Source organism: Mugil cephalus, chromosome 8 (genome assembly GCF_022458985.1).
Source record: "Mugil cephalus isolate CIBA_MC_2020 chromosome 8, CIBA_Mcephalus_1.1, whole genome shotgun sequence".
NCBI lineage: Eukaryota > Metazoa > Chordata > Actinopteri > Mugiliformes > Mugilidae > Mugil > Mugil cephalus.
In genome coordinates, this window is record NC_061777.1 from 26,403,056 (window position 1) to 26,422,306 (window position 19,251).

The 19,251-nt window shown below is 40.7% G+C and overlaps 1 protein-coding gene across 9 annotated transcripts in view; it reads right to left on the reverse strand.

The window, feature by feature from the left end:
* Positions 1-591: 591 nt before the first annotated feature.
* The window catches only part of LOC125011835 (ral guanine nucleotide dissociation stimulator-like), a 47,308-nt gene continuing 28,648 nt past the window's right edge, over positions 592-19,251 (reverse strand). For 5 of the 9 annotated variants that reach the window (XM_047591246.1, XM_047591245.1, XM_047591244.1 and 2 more), the window contains 18 exons: positions 16,116-16,420; positions 15,631-15,705; positions 15,101-15,294; positions 14,697-14,821; positions 13,161-13,376; positions 12,974-13,077; positions 12,815-12,899; positions 10,474-10,551; positions 10,182-10,268; positions 10,065-10,097; positions 9,855-9,976; positions 8,635-8,730; positions 8,340-8,544; positions 8,126-8,200; positions 7,512-7,697; positions 6,406-6,672; positions 6,199-6,313; positions 592-5,169 (listed from right to left, as the gene is read on the reverse strand). In XM_047591246.1, coding sequence (XP_047447202.1) covers positions 4,994-5,169; positions 6,199-6,313; positions 6,406-6,672; positions 7,512-7,697; positions 8,126-8,200; positions 8,340-8,544; positions 8,635-8,730; positions 9,855-9,976; positions 10,065-10,097; positions 10,182-10,268; positions 10,474-10,551; positions 12,815-12,899; positions 12,974-13,077; positions 13,161-13,376; positions 14,697-14,821; positions 15,101-15,294; positions 15,631-15,705; positions 16,116-16,420 — 2,544 coding nt within the window. In that variant the 3' untranslated portion in view covers positions 592-4,993. The remainder of the gene's footprint in view (positions 5,170-6,198; positions 6,314-6,405; positions 6,673-7,511; positions 7,698-8,125; positions 8,201-8,339; positions 8,545-8,634; positions 8,731-9,854; positions 9,977-10,064; positions 10,098-10,181; positions 10,269-10,473; positions 10,552-12,814; positions 12,900-12,973; positions 13,078-13,160; positions 13,377-14,696; positions 14,822-15,100; positions 15,295-15,630; positions 15,706-16,115; positions 16,421-19,251) is intronic. The other 4 variants (XM_047591248.1, XM_047591247.1, XM_047591242.1 and 1 more) reach the window with 3 other exon arrangements.

Genomic DNA, 19,251 nt, shown 5'->3' on the forward strand with positions numbered 1-19,251 from the left:
GAGAGGACAGATGGTTTGAGAGAGGAGTTAAGGAAGCCATCTATGTCAAAGTGGAGAAACCTTCTCTAAACAGAGGAGGTGGACTGAGATTAATTTTATCAACTATTTATAATTCAGTTTTTACTTCTGTCCCCAAGAAGTTTCAACAACATTCACACTTTGAGCCTCCAGGCTCCCATTGACAATGGCCTTGTTAGAGCTCTATTCATAGGTAAGTAGCCTAGGCACACAGTTCCCCCCATTCAAGGACAGGTAAGTATCAGCCATTATGGAAATTAGTGACCCCAGTTTCTGGTCAAGCAAGTTTCTGGTGGGTGTTACCCACAGAGTTTTTCCTATTTAAACCTCAATTTCCCACTAGTTTATCAGAACTGAAGAAGCTACTCGGATGAGTGGTGAAACATCTTCAAGAAATTCTACAAGTCCAGGTGGCATTATTCAACCCTTTTTGAACACAGATAATCTGAGAGACAACCAGATGATTCAATATATTTTTACTTTTTTTTCTAACTATCCAATTTTTGTATTTTGTAATTTCTTCTTTTCTGAATGGTAAATATCCTAAAAAGAAAAAATTGACATCACACATGATTACTTTTATAAACGTAATGTTTATTTGTATATACATGAATATATTAATCTATAACCAAGAAAGGAGAGAATGTACAATGCAAAAAAATCTATATACAAATCAATAAATAAACAAAGACATCAAGGACAGTTTTGTGTTCTGTGTGTTTTTCGGGAAATGAAGACTGCAGTTAGAAAAGAATGTCTGGAATCTTTTTGTTAATAAAATGGAAAATGGCACCCGAGCACAGTTCAGGGGGAACAAAGTGTTAACAGAAACAAGATAATAACCTGCCAGCTGATTTCCAGTTTTTTCTTCTTATTGTAAACACAGAATTTATCTTTTTTTGTTAGATTTTTTTGTTTGTTATTTTTTTGCTCAAACTCGCATAGAACCAGATCAAATCACAAAAAGGTACGTCATTGTCAACACGGGCTACGACAACACAGAGCAGTCCAAACACATTAACCTCACCAGCACAGAGATGCTCGCAGGGGGAGGGGTTAAGATAAGGCTGGTGATGTTCTACAGTTTCCTTATTGTCAACCAAATATGGATTCATCTGCCACTAAAATATGTCCCCACCAACAATTTGTCTGAAGTCTTGGTCAAACTAATTCCTTCAATTACAGGTGAGGATGTGGGCATTAACACACTCACCAAAATTCCCAATGAAACCCAAAACTCTCCACATCTAGAACTGAAATCTTGAATGAGACGTTTTCAAGAAAATTCAAACAAGTCCAGCTGCTTTTGTTTTTGTTTTTTTTTGTGTGTGTGTGTCCATAGTTCTTAATTGTTTTTGTCTTCGGTGTGAAATAATGTAAAAATAAAGACAGATAAAAATTCAGCCTCAGCCTTCACAGAAAGGTGTCATGGCTGCAGCAGAATATCTGACTGACCGTGGATCAGCTGGAGCATTTTGCAGCAACTGCAAACACATTTTAGTATGTAGAAGATAGTAAAACATTTAAGAGACACAACGCATTAAAAGGTCCTGTTGTAGAAAAAGGAACTACCAAGACACTGAAGGAAAATCCTCACTATTAGGGTTAGTTTTAGCTCCAGATTCTTAAAAAATTCAAACAGCAAAATAAATTTGTTGTTGTGGTGGGAAAAACTGAATATTATTCAGTCAATTAATCGTATTAACATCATCCACATCATGTCAAGCACATTTTAATTTCCTTCCTTCATTTTGGTTGGAGTAAAAAAATGTAATAAACTGATTTAAGTACAGATTCTACGTCAGTTCCATCTGCTGCTTCTCACAAAGCTTCAAGTTTCTTGGACAATAGTCTAATTCTCCACAGGAAACAGGTCCAGTGATCTCACCCTTGTTTTGTGCCCCAGAAAATTGCGACAACAGTAAACATACAACTTTATATTTTCTCCACTGTGAAAGGCAGAGCATGCCTCAATCAGAGATCAGACCAGCCATTATCTCTCTGTTGTTTTTTGGCACATGTAAAGCCGAGCGAAGGCCGGGGATGTTCACTAAACAACAGCGTTACTGGGGGAATGACACGTTATTTGTTCACAGTGCTCGAAGTGATGCGCCGATCAACAGGCAGAGAGTGAAAGGGTTGCAGATCACAGTGTTCGACGGGTACCGTGGTGGCATCTCCAGAAACATCCACACCGGCCGGACGACGTGCCTACTGCTGCTCCATGCCACATTACTTTTGCAAGAGTTAACTTGTTTGCTTTTGTTCGGGTGGGATGCGCTTTGATCATTGGATAGTTAAGATCTGAACTTCACCAATAAATGAAAGCAACAAAAAAGAAAGGCAACACATCGTTGCAGTGCAGGAACTTAGTGTTGTGGCAGTAATACAAGGAAAAATCCAACCTCAGATATTCACAGGAAGTGTTTTTGGTGAACCCACTGTCCCACCATTTCCCAGAATGCTATGCAACACCACTGACGCTGACCGTCATATCTTTACAGTCCGAGCTTCACATGACAGATTAAAGTGCGGACTGAATGGTGTCTTTATCTGCTCTAACATAAACGCTGGCCACTAACTAGCCTGATCCCTTCATGTTAACATTAGCACAAGCTAATGTTAACATGTAATGTAACAATGTTAACTCTGATTTTTCATATGATTTGGGGAAAACTTTTAAAGTCAGTTTTTCCTATAGTCTTGTCCAAAAATATTAGCTTCAACATCTGATGATGCTAACTGTTAGCATTAGCATGTTAGCATGATTATTAGTGTCACCTTCCTGCCTCTTACAACTGTTCCTGATGTTCTAGAAATGATCAGATCCAAATCCATGACATTGGTCATGGATCTACCAATTCATAAACCACAACAATACATAATCCATGACATAGGTCATGGTAAGAATTTTCCTCAGTTTTAATTTAGAATCCCAAATGCTAACTGTTAAACTGTGCGACATGATTTTGTCAATGTAAAGAATCTGGGGACAGTGTTTTCTTAAGTGAGTTTCCTCTGCCAGTCTCCTAGAGCTGTTTAAGAAATTAAAAATAAAATTGGAGGATAAATCTGAAATATACAAGAACAAAGGCTGCGATTTAGCCCTTGTGCAGTGTAAAAGATACATTAGAAGTGCATCACCAAAAACAAAACAAACAAACAAAAAAACAGTGGTTAAGTGTTTTAGGTTGGACTTTTCCCTTTAAAGAAACAGTTTAGGAAATAGAGTTCCTTCCTTTGCTGTGCAGCTCGGCAGCGTCACTGTCTTTCATCTGGACTCCTACATAGACCAGGTTTCAAAATGTTTTCAACGGAATGCTTCACCTCGTCCAGTTTTTCCACACGGCCCAGAGGAAAGACTCTGCTGTCTCCACCAATACATAAACCACAGCCAATACTGTAGAGTAAAACATCCTGCAGCCGTCATTGTGGAGAGTCTGCAACACAGGCCCAACATGGCACATCTGGAACGTAACGGATATGAAGGCTGAGCCGCCACGTTGGGAAACCAATCATGTTCCTGAGCATCGGCAAGATCCAGGGTTAAATATCAGTACATTATTCTCATCAAATTCAGCAAAATCAAAAATCGTTATTTTAAGAAAATATCTGTTCGAATAATTCTGAACAAATATTTACCTTTCTTTAGACTTATAATTTGAAAAATACAGGATTTTATAATGTCTGATTGACAAAAATACAGCAAAATAACTGTAAAAATACCAAAAGACCTGTTTTAATCTGCCATGAGAATTTTCTTATTCAGCAACCAGCTCATCGTTTCATCTCTAACCAGTTATTTTTAGAATGTTTCACATTTATATTTTTTTAATCTTTGTAAATTGGAATTGGATCCAAATGCCAGAATATGGATGAGCAGGTATGAATGGACGTTTTCAGTTGTTTTCCAACATGGTGGCCGATGATGAAATAGTGAAGTGCAGCTTGTACGACCCTTTTTAAGAAAGATAATTATCAGCACCGTATGAGAGCAGAGAGAGATGCAAAGAAATGTACAAAGCAAAAAATAAGTCTGTTAAGAAAAACCTCATGGTCCTTTTAGAAAGAATATACTGCACAGATGGTGTTAATTAATATATACACTCAGTTTTTGTTTTCTGTCCCCGTCAAGTGCGATCAAAGCTTTGCCACTTCCTTCACAATGTAGTGGTTTATGATTCATAACTAAATAAGAAGAAAAAGAAGAAAAAGAAATGGCTGTGCCCGTTGGATTTTTGTATTCCGACACCGTGTCTCTGTATGTTCTGTAACATGGCAGCGTTCACAACTTGAAAGAGTTGAGATCCCTTCACATCAGCCTTCAGTGCTGGAGAGATGCTGTGGACATCAAGGTGGCGGCAGCACACGACAACAAAAGGTCCCTGAAGAAAAAGAAAGACATTTGGTGCGGTGTTGTATGCGTCGTCATGTTAGTGTCCACTCCACGCTGAGAGCACATGCACCAAGACTGGAGGAGTATATAATACAGGGATGAAGGCGGCGAGGGATTCAAAATTATCAAAAGGTGCAAAAAAACAAAAACAAAATAAAATAAAAAAATAACCCTCGGTTGAACAAGAGGCTCGAACTAAAACTTTTGTCGGCTGACCGCGTGATGTAAACTCTTGTAAACTAAATGCAATGGACCAGGAGCAGTGTGTCCCACAACAAACGGGTCCTTCTCCTGTCAAGGAAACAGCCTCGTACGCGTCCTCAGAAGCTGAGTGCTAGTAGGTGTTCCTCTGCTTCCTGCTCATCCACAGGAAGGCTGCTTGGTCCTTTCTCCTCCTCTGACATCTCGTCCAAAGCAAAACTCAGCATACGTCTGGTTAGTTTGCCTCCAACATACCCATCTTTTTCTTTTTTTCTTTTTTTTTAGCTATTTCTGAGGAGGCAGCAGCTACCAGAGAGTTGAAGGAGGTTGAAGGAAGAGGCGGAGAGAAAGGGAAGGCAGGGAGTGGCGAGCGTCTCCTCAGAAAATCCCTTTGGCGATTTTCAGTCCTTTCTGTTTCATGCGTGGCAGCGTCGAACTGGCCACGTTCTTGGCGCGAACAGGCCGGGCGGGGCCACGCTTCTTCAGCACAAAGTCGTAGTTGGCAGTGGAGTTCATGGCGTAGAAGACGTTGGCGTTGTCAGGGATTCGAAGTTCTACACACAGAAAGAGAGAAAACATTACATTAAAAGTTTTTTAATATTAATAATTGAAGTTGAGGTTGAAAGAAAATATGGACTCAGTTTTAATTTTAACATGAATACAGTATAAATAAGCAAAACATTAGTACATACGTTTTATTAAAGTCTAATATGAGACATATACGCTCACCTGCCTGTTCAAACTAGTTGCTAACACAAATATCTAATCAGCCAATATATGGCAGCAACTCATTTAGACATGAAGACATGGCCAAGATGAGGATGAACTGATGGGTTGATCTGAGTTGTTTTAGAAACTGCTCATCTACTGGAATTTTCATGGACAACTATGTGTTGGGTTTTCAAAGTCTTAAGACAGAAAATAGCGAGTAGCAGGGGAGAATGGCCGGAGTGGCTGAAGCCAATAAAAAGTCTACAGTGACTCTTATAACCACTTGTCAATCATAGTATGAAGAAAAGATCGTCTCTGAACCTTGATGCAGCAGCAACAGAAGCCAACAAACTTGGTGTCCCATGTTAAATCTAAAATCTATCCCACGAACAATTAAAACATTTCTACAAATGGTGGTACTTGCGGGGTGTATCTAATAGGGATTCAACGACTTGATGTGGAGTCGACCACAACTAGTCAAAGATGTCACACATAAAAACACAACAGAAATGAATGCTTTGCAAGGAAGCTCAGCAAAAAAAAAAACAAAAAAACACAGCAGCAATGTTCAACTAATAAAACACAACAGAAATGAACATAAGCACACAAGCTTATCAATAGTGTGCACTGCATATACATTCAGATTATACAAATCGGCACCATCAATAGCGTCTAACAGTACGTCACAGCGTGTGGCTGGGATAAAAAAAATAAAAATGTTGCTATTCATTACTTTTCATGTGTATTGTATTCTACTTTACTTTTTTTATCTTATTTATCTTTTACACAGTCCACTCTTTCATTTACCAGAGCTATTACAGTATTTTCACTATGTAATGTATTGATCATTACATTGGCAATAAATTTCTGACCTTTGTCTTCTGAGATTTTCTGCATCAGCTCGTAGTCCTCTGTGTTCTCACGCTCCAGGTTGTGTTTGATCATTGCCTTCCTGATAACTGCTGGAGTTTTGTCTTGACTCGTCACCTAAAAAATGGGGAAAAAAAACATCAGGTCTGATTTCACTTTGTCTCCAGGACTACATTATATATCTAAATTAACTTTCCCAGAATGCTCACCAGGATGCTCTTGTACATGTTGCCATTCTCCACATCCAAGCTGACCCTGATGATGCAGCAGTCGTCCACCTGCTGGTTGTACAGCGGCAGCGACAGAGTTGAGTAGTTTGATACCGCTGACACAGAGCGTTTGTGCGAGCGTGAGGCTGACAGTGGCGTGGAGGATGAGACGGAGGACGAGGAGGCGCTGCTGGAGCCGGAGGCCGAGCCAGAGCTGGAGCCCATCCCAGAGGTGTCCAGAGATGACAGAGAAGTACACTCCCAGAACTGGAGGGAAGAGCAGAGGCTGAGGTCAAAGGATATTTTGGACTGAATTATACATAGAAATTTTCATGCATTACAATGGAGTTTATGTTGCATCATGGGAAATGCAGTGGGTTATTTTGGAGCTTAAGCCAAACTAGAGACTAAAAGTTTGGATATCGACTGCTTTATCTTGGACTTTTTTTAAAGTTATTATTTGTTAAATAATGCTCTAACTAAAGCAGAACTAAACTGACTGAGCAGTTCTTAAATAGATTATTAAAGGCCGGATACACCAAACTGACGGTGTCTAACTCTAGTTTTTGCAGTGTGTCAAGCACAGTTGCAACTAGTCGCACCTCCGACAGCTGCTTATCGGCTGATTGAGCAGGAATCGCTTGAAAGTCGGTAAGAGAAACTGATAATTATGGATTCTTATAGCTCTTCCTGGAATATATAGCTGCTCACCCTCACAGAAAATAGTAGCTTTTATCTTCCTAGCTAATAGTAGCACTTCCTGGCTTTCTAGTCTTCCAGCTAATCGTTGCTCTCCCTACCTCCCTCGCCTCCTTGTTAATAGTAGCTCTTCCCAGTTTCTTGAGCCCTTGCTAGCAGTAGTTCTTCCTTGCTTTCTAGCCTCCCAGGTATAGTAGCTTTTAGCTTCCTAGCCTCCAACCTAATATCAGGTCTTCCAGGCTTCCCAGCAAACAGTATCTCCTCCTAGCTTCCCAGCAGGTAGTAGCATCTCTTACTAGCCCTCTAGTCTCCCAGCTGATACTAACTTCTGCTAGCTTTCTAGCCTCCCTGCTAATAGTAACGCGTCCTGTTTTCCCTTTTAAATGACGAATACAGACTACTGCCACCTGCTGGTAGGAAGAGGTATTTCCCCTCACGCAGGTGCAGAACGAATGCACCATCTGGTCGTTGGCTGTAGTCTTTGTGGTGCGTTCAAGTGCAACTTTTTGGTCCAGACACAGGCGACGTGAGGTGAGGTCACAGTCGGCCTTCGCTGCCGGAAGCTGTTTCATGTCGATTTGGTGTGTCCGTACCTTTAAAGTGTAAAATGTCAAACCAATTTTAAAATGACTTGTTTATAATGAAAATGAAAAGATACCAATATTCATTTAGTTGCTCAATGCCTACAATCTACTTTTAACCTTGTCATTCTGTTCATGTAAAAGCTTCAGTTTGGTCAGAAGAAAACAAACACAAGAAAACAACAAACTAAATTACCGCAGACTCATTTTAATGTCTTTACATTCTATTTTTATCCCATGTGTATGTTTAGCTGACTTGATCACTGAGCTCTAATCAGTTCCATTTTGAGTGAAGGTTTGTACCAAATTTACAGATGTTCTCTCTTTCCCCTATTGCGTTCATGAGTGGCACATACAGACACATACACATATATGCCTATTACAGGTGTTCTGACAAGATTTTCAGTTTAAATTGCGCACAGAGTCATAACAGTCATTACCGTTGAGGCTGCATCTGCAGATGGAGCTTCTTTCCCCAAAGCTGAGACGGTGAGTTTCACTGAAGGAGTCGACGTCTGGAGATGGACAAGAAAAACAACAATCAGCATGCATGTCTTCTTGTCCTTCATAGTAGACACTACTTGCTGTTCTTTATAGGAGTCACAGGTGTCTTGGTGTCCTCCCTCAGTCTGTTTATGAGGATGGCCTGCTTACCTTTCTCTCATGTCCCTCAGGTGAATCAGACAGGAAGCTGGCATTCACGTCCTCCAGGTCTGAACCACTAGAGCTGACAGAGGTGACGCTGAGAGCGTCGCCACTGTCCCCCCCACCTCCTTGATAAGGCCTGTAATGCGAGTGGTCAAAGGATTTGGAATGAGAACCGGCGGTACTGCTGGAGCCAGCCTCCGTCAACTGCCGGCTGAAATAACAAGTGGAGGAAAAAGTCACTTCTCCAACTGAATTACTAGAGAAGAATTTAGATTGTGACATGTACTATATCAATACTCACTCGCTCCAGCGTTTCATGATTCCTCCGTTCTTCTTGGCTCTGAGTGTATTGCTGGCCGACTCCGACAAAGGCTCGATATCGCAAGACAGACTGTAGCTGCAGCAGGAAGTAACCATTATTCATTTTAGGCATTTTATACCAACTTACAGTGGAACATATGAAAAGTCTGCCTTTCTGCTCTCAGTTATTCAGAATTTAATTAACCAACTTAAAATGCTTGAAAAAAAAGAAGAGAGAAGAAATCAGTCATTTTTGTACTGGGAAGTGAAGCTCACCTAAGGAAACATACCCAAAATACATCAAGGAATAGCTCCAAAACTATCAGGTTCACATGCATGACCTTGATCTCTTCAGAGAATGGATTCCCACTGTTAGGAACATTCTGGCTGTTACTATGTTCAATATATCTATGATATACTAAAGTAGAAATGAATGTTTTCACTCTCTGTTACACTGTCTTACAGATTAGATAGTAGATAACACCAAACACAATGATCTCATGCACACTGGTGCCACAGAACTCATTCAGCAACCCCTTGACTATAACTGTAACAACAATATGTGTGCTTTGTGTGCTGCAACAAAGCACACATATTCTATGAGGAGAACTCAGTCAAAATAGAACCAGACAGTGTGCCACCTTGTGTTTTTATCTCTTGAAAGGTAATCTGACTACAAAATACTACTGATTTCCAGTACAGGAGGCAATGAATCTTTGCCCATTTACTTTGCCTGTACATCAGATTCTACCACTGTGCACCATTGTAGAATCCATTGTTCACGCATTTAATGATGTAATACTGTACATGTTGCTCAGTATTAGAAAGGTCTTGATACTATATTGTGTTTGTAGTACCACCATTAGCCCACTAGATGGAAGACAATGTCCAGGTATGACACTGAGGCACAGGAATCACACTAGGGCAGCCACCATGCAGTACACAGTGAATCACACAGATAGGCTCAAAGGGAAATAAAATGTAACAAAATGTAATAAAAACAATATCAGCATATTATGCCAGTTGTATTTGGATTAATGAATGAATGAATTATTAAGAATTAATTTACATTTTAGTTTTTGTCTGTAACAGTAAGCGGCAAAAACTAGATGACAGTGGGAGATGACAGCAGCAGAGATAGATCTTGAGCTTCCTAGAGAGGGCCAACATTGTTGAGATGGAGGGAGATGCAGTAGCAGTGTGAGTGGTGGAGCGACTGACCTTTCTGCCTCGCTGAGCTTCTCCACACCAGCGAACCACTCCTTGAAGTGGCTGTCCTGAGTGAAACTGTAGTTGTTGGAGGCCAGCTGGAGCAGTTTGATCTGAGCAATCACTTCAAACTCCTGCAAGCAAAGGAGCAATTTGTTTCAGTGAGTCCATCCTCAGCCTTTTTTCCTGATCATTTCAACCAAAATAGAAAATGGTACACACCTTTCTTCTCTTCTCAAAGTTGATCAGACCACCCTGAAAAAGAAAATCAAATATCAGCAACGATGGCAGGGAGTTCCAAATACACCAGAATGAGCACATCAGGATCAGGTGCCTGACCTCAGTGTAATCCTTCATAGCAGTGTCCATCATCACCAGGTCCGTTAAGAAAGTGCCCAGGTAAGGAATGGTCCCCTGCATCACTCCCTGTTCAGAGGGAAGAGGGACAAAAAATGGAGACACACATGGAGGACAAGGGAGTTATTTAGGTAGAAGAAATACATCAGACAACAAAAAATAAATTAAAACACTGTTTCACAATGGTGTTATGAAAAAAAAATACAGAATAATGGATGGCCTGCAGTAATGGCTTTCCCCTCTACATGGAGCTATTGGCACAATTTTGTCTCACCAGGTCTCTCTGCTGCTGGTGTCTCCTCTGAGCTCGTTTGGGGTTGATTTCTAATGTTGCAAACTTGGAGGTTCCCTCCTGCAGAAAAACAATAAAGAAATAAAGGGAAACAATAATTGCAGTTCTACTCTATGGCTTAAATTCCCTGCAAACAACTAATCTGAAGAAGAACAGAAGTAAAGAAGCTGAAAGAAGTATTTCATATAACTAAAAATACCAGTTCAAACAATGTGAAATACAGATCATAAATGCTTTGCAGGAAAGCCTTAGTGAAGCTCAGTCAATGGGGCTGTTTTCCGTCTTTAACCTCAGAATACTGTTAACCATGCAGCTGTTTTCGTTGTGGAGTTCCCCCCTTTTTTTTGTAACACAAGCAGCTAATACATATAGCTGGCATGGAGGTTAGTGAGAAGGAGGCAAAGAGTTCAGCTGGTCTCTGGTTTGTTGAGCTGCTTCCATTTTTTCTTTAGTTTAAAAAGCATCTGTTAGGGATCTGTCTCCTGGTGTTCACATTCCTCAGAGTTATGGAACAGTCAGAGGCCTTTTTCAGCCTGGTGTAACTTGACCCAGTCTAGCGAATACAGCCTGGCCTGAGCAGATAGAATGAGAGCAAGGCAACGCCCTGTGGTCTGCTTTTACACATGTCTCACATCAGAGCTATTATCTACACCTGCCAAAGGTTTCCTCCCTTTGACGTCAGCAGGGATTCCCTCAAAGGAGGCTCAGGGCATTCACCAAGCGTTACATTACTCAGCACCATGTGTGAATTAGACCAAAGATGAAGACATAACATAACATAAAATGATGCTGTCACAGGCTCCAAAATCTGTTAAAAATGCCTGAATAAATCACGTATTTGTTCATTAACATGAACACTCACGTTAGTTTCATATGGGCCTCAGTAGAATATTGTAACAGCTGCTGTCTCAAAGGGATGGATCACACAATCTACTGCTGTATCAGAACCACCAACAGCTGTTTGTTGTGTGTATGCTTCCGAGATGGAGAAAGTTACACAAATTGTGGAACAAGCTGGGAAGCCTCTGGCTCACTGAGAGCACTCACATGATGCTAATATTCATTAATTCACCTCCAACAACATGACGTCCGCTATTTTAAAGACAAAACTCAGATTAGAACTCAAATCTTACCACCATGATTTCACTACTGTGAAATAAAAATCACAGAACATACTCATATTCAGTAACTGAATCTGTTAATTCTTGTTAATATTTATTTATTATTTAGTTAACAGCTACAAGGACAGTACATTCTAAAAGGCTCTCATTACTGATGAACAGACATCACTTAAGGTGCTTTTCCCTTTTCTGCTCATCAATCGAAATAGTCACTGTGTGTTTTAAATGAATTAGGAAACAACACGGATGGGGTCACTTGGGTCCATCAATGTGACCAGTACAGGTTCTATGTTCACATTGCTGAAACAATGGTCCACCTCTCAAACGCGTTTTCTTGTAATCAGATAAATCTGGACAAATGTTAATACCAGGTATGAAAGGGACCACAATAGTTCTGCCCTAAGTACTCACTAACACAGCCAATCTGGATTAATCCACAACAAATACACTGTTTCCTCCTGCTACAAATATGTTTAATAAAACCAGCTAATTGAGGAGATTTTTAAAAAATTCAGAAATCATTTTATTTGTGACAGTCATTGTAGTCAAGTATTTGAAATACAATGGAATACTACATCATTTCAGCAGCTGAACAGTTATTACTCTGATACTGAAGATCTAAGAATCCAAAAATATGATGATTCACAAAAGAGGTTCAGATTCATAAACACTCACAATGATGTGCTAAAAAAATCTGTATATACAACAGATTTATACATATACATAGAGATTTGGTTGAGTTTTTTAGCTTATTCAATGTCAAATTCCCAGTTTAGTCACACCTCTCTGATTTTAACCCAATAAATCTTATTAACGATGACAGCTGCACACAACCTCCCAGGACACTATGAGTAATACATGGATGCAGCAACCAAAAGAAACATGGCACAAGGTGTTCGGCCCTGCAGGATGTTTCTCTGGATGTTGCCCTGCAGCTGTGAGCATTCAGTGACGTGAGAAAGGGTCATGAAGCCATACATCCTGCTGCACTATGTTCATCTGCTACATGTTGCTCTTACATAACCGACACATATTGAGTGACTGGTTTGTCTGATTTTGCTTTAGAGGAAAATACTTTACTTTGTTAAGCCCTGTCCTCCGATTCTTGAACTTTGCACTACAGAATTCTTGCAATATTAATCAAACCACCAGTTACTCTGGAAGAAGAGCAGATTTTCATGAGATGAAAAGCAGAGACGCACCTTCACCAACAGCTCTCGGCTGAGCGAGTAGTTGTTGTCATCAGAGAAGATCTCAGACAGCTCACGAAAGGTCCTGAAACTTTCCCTGCAGAGGCAAATTAAGAGGTCAGAGCATGAAAAGAAAACATACTCAGCAATATTCAGTTTGTGGAAACCTACCGCGATACTTCCTCCCAGGTCCTCTTCAGGCGGTGAATGGCGTTGCACTGCAGGGCGGACAGGATGGCTCTCAGAGAGGAGAAGTTCTTCAGAATCCGACATTCCTGAGAGCAAAAATGAGCCAGTCAGAAACAAACTTTTAAAATTTTAAATTTGAGCTTAAAATAATTAAACAGAGGTTTCTCACCCGAGCCACGTCTATCCACCTCTCCACTAACCGGGCTCTCTGATTGGGCTTCAGGGTCGGGTTGCTCAGGCAGGTGGTGATGACACAGTTGGTGACGGAGTTGAACTGGGCCACAGTGGCTCTGATGGTGGGGGCCAGGTGCTCCTTACCCTTCTTATCCCGTTGAGACCAAATTCCCCCCAGGCAGTGGTAGGGCACCACCTTCTTAAACAGATCCTGAGTGGACAGGAAAATAAAAATGAGCTCACCTGGTCTGTTACTTTTCTTGGATGTTTTAAGTTCACTGTGCAGAATGATGAAGGAGCCCATTTTTATTACAGAAGACTGAACTGTGAAATCTGCATCGCAGAAGCACTAAAAATATATCTAGTATTTAATTCCTTCCTAGGGCTATGTTCAAAAAATATTCTCCAATTCAAATTGATGAAAGAGATGAAAGAGAGATTCAAACTCCAACTCTGAGAGCACCGTCAGGTCTGAAAGCAGATCAGATTTAGAAAGTACGACAACAGAGAAGAGCTGGACAAAAGGCAAGGACATATGAAAGATGAGGAACTAGAGGTGAAATATTGGAAAATCCCACAACTCACTGAAACCAATAACAACCTTAGTTGTAGTTATATTGAAACTGAAACATAAAGGATGCTTCAACCCAGTGTGTGTAAATGTAATGGTTTTTAAAGTCTATATGTGCAGAAATAAATTTTGGAAAGCAGCGCTGCCATGCTAGCCATTAGCATCGCCATCGACTCCCAGGCTCTGACCACCAACACAGTCCAAATATTGTTGCTACTGTCTCTTGTTTTAAGGTAGGAAAGCTGGATGCTGTTCTCTGTTGTGCTACCGTGGTGGGCTCTGTCTTCCTGGTTGTATGCTCATTGATGGTCTCACAAGAAGCTGTAATACGTTTAAAACTGCTATGAAATTTGTATGCACAGAAACAATTGGCCTCTGCTTTAGTCAATCTTTACTGAGTTCTAACTCACAGGCTGCAACCACTAACCAGCCATCAAACTAAACTCACTGTAACAGTCCAAATACTGATGCTGCTGTCTGGTTATTTTCCATTGAGGTGCTACTGCTGCTGTGGTGGACATTAGCTTAATTTTCTGAGGTTCTGTTTGCCAAATTAAGACACATACTGATGCTGCTGTCTCTTTTCATTTCATTTCGGAAACAGGCCGATATTCCCTGTTGAAATGCTGTTTCATTTCTAGTAAGTGTTCACCTTTCTGGTCCTAATTCAGTTTATGTTGGGCATCAAGAATGGGCAGACTTCCAAACTTTAATAACAAGCAACAAAAAGCACAGCATTTATGAGTGTTGTCAGAAAAGGACATCTGAGTACAGGTTTTGATGACGAAGTCCTTTTGAACGAACCATGAGAGGGTTTTCACTTACCCAGAAAGCTGCCTCAGAAATCATTTGTAAAATGCTGATTGTTCTGGTATAAATGTAAGGCCTGTGAAGACTGTGAAGGTAAAGGAAAAAGCAACTAAATTAAACCCGTCAATATGGAAAAGGAAACATCCTCACCGCGTCCATGAGCGTGAACTGCTCTGCGACCATGATGGGGTCAAACGACAGGAAGCTAAACGCAGGAAGCTCGTCCTCAAAGCCGCTCTCTTCCTGAGTGGCAAAAGGGCAGCCGATGTGTTCCCCTGAAGAGATAAAAAACAAACAAACAAAAACAGTTTTTTAACAATGGTGCCTCTCCCTGAGCTCAACCTAAACACACATCCTTCACTTCTTCAGCATCTCTTCCTCTCTTTCAACCTGATGTTTGTTTTGCTCTGAAAAGTGATTGTGACCGACAAGGAGTTGCTGTCACTTGTACAACCAAACTGTTCTTTGTGTGAACTGACAGTGTGTCTACATCTACACAAAGTTTGATCCTGGAGAAACTGCCCTGTTGTCCCTCTCCTGTCCTGCCTTCATACCATCAGGATCAGGCTCACACTGCTGTCGGCGGAGGAAGTGGGCCAGCAGATTGCGGGCACGGCGCTCCAGGTCTGACCCAGGGAAGTGAAGGTGGAGGTAGGACAGGAGCTGGTGCAGACAGTCATAGTTGGGAGGGCTCCAGAAGTCCTCCGAGTACTGGTCCAGCCAGGCGCCCAGGATGGATGAAACAGTACTATAAAGAGTTACAGATTTGAATTTGAAGGAGTATATGATATGATAGAAGCTGGAAACTACAGAAAGAAAAAAATTGATGAAATGCGCAAACTATTCCAAGAGATTAAAGAATGTAAAGTGTCCTGTGGTTTGAGAAATTGATGCAAAATAAGATAAACATGTATTTATCCCACAGTGGGGAAAGCCACAAAGGACAGTGGGATTTTTATTTCCTCCACATATTTATCCGTTTCATGAACTGGGAACTTATCAAACACCTACAGAAACAGACTGACAGGTGTCTAAGAAAAACACTGACTGAAACTCTGGGAGGAGTAGACTGCAGCACACTTACTTTCTCAGCTCTGTACAATCGTCCTGGGAAACTTTGTGAGCTGTGGCTGCAGGCACATTTTGGAGCTTGGCATACCTGAAAGATAATTAAATAAAATCAATCTTTTCTACACCATGCTCTTCCTTTTCCTTCCTTTTTAAAGTCATTTGGAAGTGTAGGTGCACTTTCTGAAGAAACAGGTGGAAATCACAAAGGCAGTAAAAAACAAAAGATGCAGGGAAGAGAACCATATCAAAATAAAAGAGGGCGCCTAGACGTTAGCAGCAGATTCTTTCAGTCGTGCTTTAAGTGGAGATGATCAGGGCATCCCTAGAACTAACTGCTGAATACAATCCTGTGCATACAGAGGAGACCTGGTGCCATGTAGCCATCACAATGTGTGCCATTGTACTCTCATTTATTTAGCTTCCAACACATTAACTTGGAGTCCAACTGGCTGTCAACTGCCATTGTAATGACATAATAATGGTCTGATGTTACCATACCTGTTGAGCAGGAGATCCAGCACCTGCTTGGTGGTGGCAAAGGAGCGGTAGGTGCAAAGGAAGATGGTGACGTAGGTGGAGTCTTTTCCCCTGAACGCTGACACCATGTACTCCACCAGCCTTTCCAGCGTGCCGGCCTTGATGGTTCGCACCTTGCAGGTCTCGTAGAGGCTCAGGGCAGAGTCTGTGTCCACGCCCAGCCATCGCTGCCCCTTACTGGCCGACTGGTGGAGCTGCACTTTCCTTAGCGAGATAGTGAAAATGGCGTCCTCCTCGGCCTCCTCGCCGATCTCCTGCGTTGAGCTCTAGGAGACAGAGAAGAGGAAAAATAAGCATTTTACTTCACAAAATGAGTTTTCTTCAGATATGTTTGTTGCTGATTAGAGAAAGTTAAGGAAGAAAAATGGCACTGTTACCGAGTTGAAAATGTGTCTCATTCTGGGAATAAACCTTTTAATTAAAACCATCTGTGTGCCCTTGTATTTTTGGTCCATCTCTGTGAGTCATACTTACTGAATCATGTGCTGAGCGCAAACAAACAATAGCTTGTTACTAAACAGAGATTGCTGGATAACAGGGAACACAATACAAGCTGCAGCCTGTATATACACACAAGCACGGTATTAGCACAAGCTGCTTGTTGAGTGAATGAGAGCTCTGTGGGGCCATCACATCAGTCTGTTGTCGTTGTTGTTTTCTTCTGAACATGAAAACAAAGCATGCAACAAACCGCAAAAGAACACAATTATCTTGACAGATATGGTTTTGCACGTCACCGCAGCAGAATCTCAGTCTTATAATAGAAATATCATTGTGTGTGTGTGTGTGGCATTAGCTCAGCGTTAAAAATCTCAAGCCAATTACAATATTACAAAAGAGAACACCAGTTCAAAGAACGTCTGAAACCCAAATCGTAAATTTATCAATTGTTTCCTTTAAAGCTCTAATAAAGCTGCACACTAATCTGTCTATCGCCACATGAAGTCCGCCCCAAATGATCCGATTGGTTCAGCAGATATTTCCCAAGTCATAATCAGCTCCCAACTTTCTGCCAAATAACAAAAAAATCTCTGGGCAGGATTTAAATTTAAAAAGATTCAGATTTAAAAAGCATTTTAAAAATATGAGACAAAACATAAAGATGATGCAGATTAATCCAAAGAGTTTAAAATGAATATTTTAAGAAGGCTGGTGAAAGTGGGAATATTTCCAAAGTATGTAAAGACTAAATATTTCAATTTGTGTCGATGAATGTGTCACAATGTTTCAGGAATGCTGAAAATGACAGAACCCAAATTTTCCAAGTGTAGACATTCATTAAACAGACAGAGAATGATTTGCTCGCTACGCAAGAGCATCTCAACAGAGGCTTTCTGACCTCAAAAGCAGCCGAGTACAAGACAGCAGATTACTGCAACAAAACGAGCAAGAAGCAGGCACGAGAAAACGGAGCGGTCAGATCCCTCAAGAAACTGATCACTTTCTATCAGAGCAGAATCCAGCGTTTTCCAAGTGTAATGTCTTGTTTATTTAGCATGTTTTTAACATGATGTCCAACCGATTTGTTCTCATAAAGGCAAGTTCGGCTAATGTTTATAACATGTTGTTCATTCAGCATTAAACCTAGTCACAATGAGAAAGCTTTGGGATTAAACAGTTACTTGTTATTGTGATTATGTTACTGTACCCAGTACAACACAATTGTACATGTATAATAAATAAAAAATAAAAATTATGTGTATGTCGTGGTGCATTTAAACATTCATTCAAACTGTGTTAACACCATAGAAGAGTGTCATATGACAGAGACTATTTAGAACAGTGATTAGTTTGTTACATTATGCTGCTGTTCTGACAAAGTGACAATGTTTGCAGCCGACAAAGTCCAAAACTGGAAGTGCATCCGGATGCCTGACAGTGTCCATTTGAACCCCTCCAGGCTCCGCTTTCAGACTCCAGAGTAGGACGAAGGAAAGTTAATGAGGTAATTCTATATATCCGGAAACTACAGGTCAGGAACACTGTCACCGCTTTAAAGCTTTAATAATTTTTAATGTTGTAACTTCTGAAAAGTTCCTGCAGAAGACACTGAAAAACAACACATACTGATACTGTGATACAGATTTTAAAGGCTTTTGTGTGTACACACAAAATTTCTGGAACTAGTATTCATATGAAGATGTGTAAAGATAAAAAACTGTACTGAAGCAAATAAAACTGGTCTAGTATTAAGGATGAGAAGCAAAAACTCTAAAGAAGATGAGAACATGACTTTAAAAGTAAATAAAGTCATCATTTTCACAGCAGCGTGGGCGTCCAATCAGCAGTTTACATTAGTGTAACTAAACTTTGACTGATCTGAGTGCTGAGGAGGCTGAGCCTAAATATAACAGTTACAGTGGCATGAATCACTGAGCTGAAGGAATGGCATGTAACGTGGCATGCCACAGTCATCCGTCATGGACGCTTTGTTTGAGTGTGAGTCATTGCAGTCCATTACCAAGTCTCAGCGTGACTCCCTGTTGGCTTTTTGGTCAGGATGAGTTCAGGAACATAATTCCTTTGTTACCACGGAAACGGGGTCTAATGAGCATGGAAAACTGATGTAACAAGCGACGCATATCAACTGATTATGAATACATTAATTTACTTAGTTAAGTACCTAACAACCATGTAAACCTTTGGAAAATGTTGGAGTAAATTCATTCTCACTGAGCATGTTTGCTCCACATGGGTTAAACATCAGCTGAGCAGTTTTCCAGGAGGGAGAGAAACATGAAGGTAGCAAAATAACCAGTTGGTCAAACAAGTGTTTGAGAAGATGAAACAAGCTTCTCCTTGCTCTCTATTATCTCCTTATTTTTCTCCTTGTTTTTGCCTCCCCATCTTCCTTCCTTGTTCTCATTCTCCTTAATCTCCCTCTGCTTTTTCTCATTCTTTCCTTCTCCTCTTTCTTGTTCCTCCTTCTTCCTGTGGTGCTTCTTCTTATAGCTTCTCCCTCTTATCTCCTCCTTCTTCTTTTGCTTCTAGTTCCCATTTCTCTACCACATCTTTCTCCTTCTCACTCTTTTCCTTCTGCTTCTTATTTAATCTCTTCTATTTCCAGTAGATTTCATCTGCACAGCAACAGAACCAC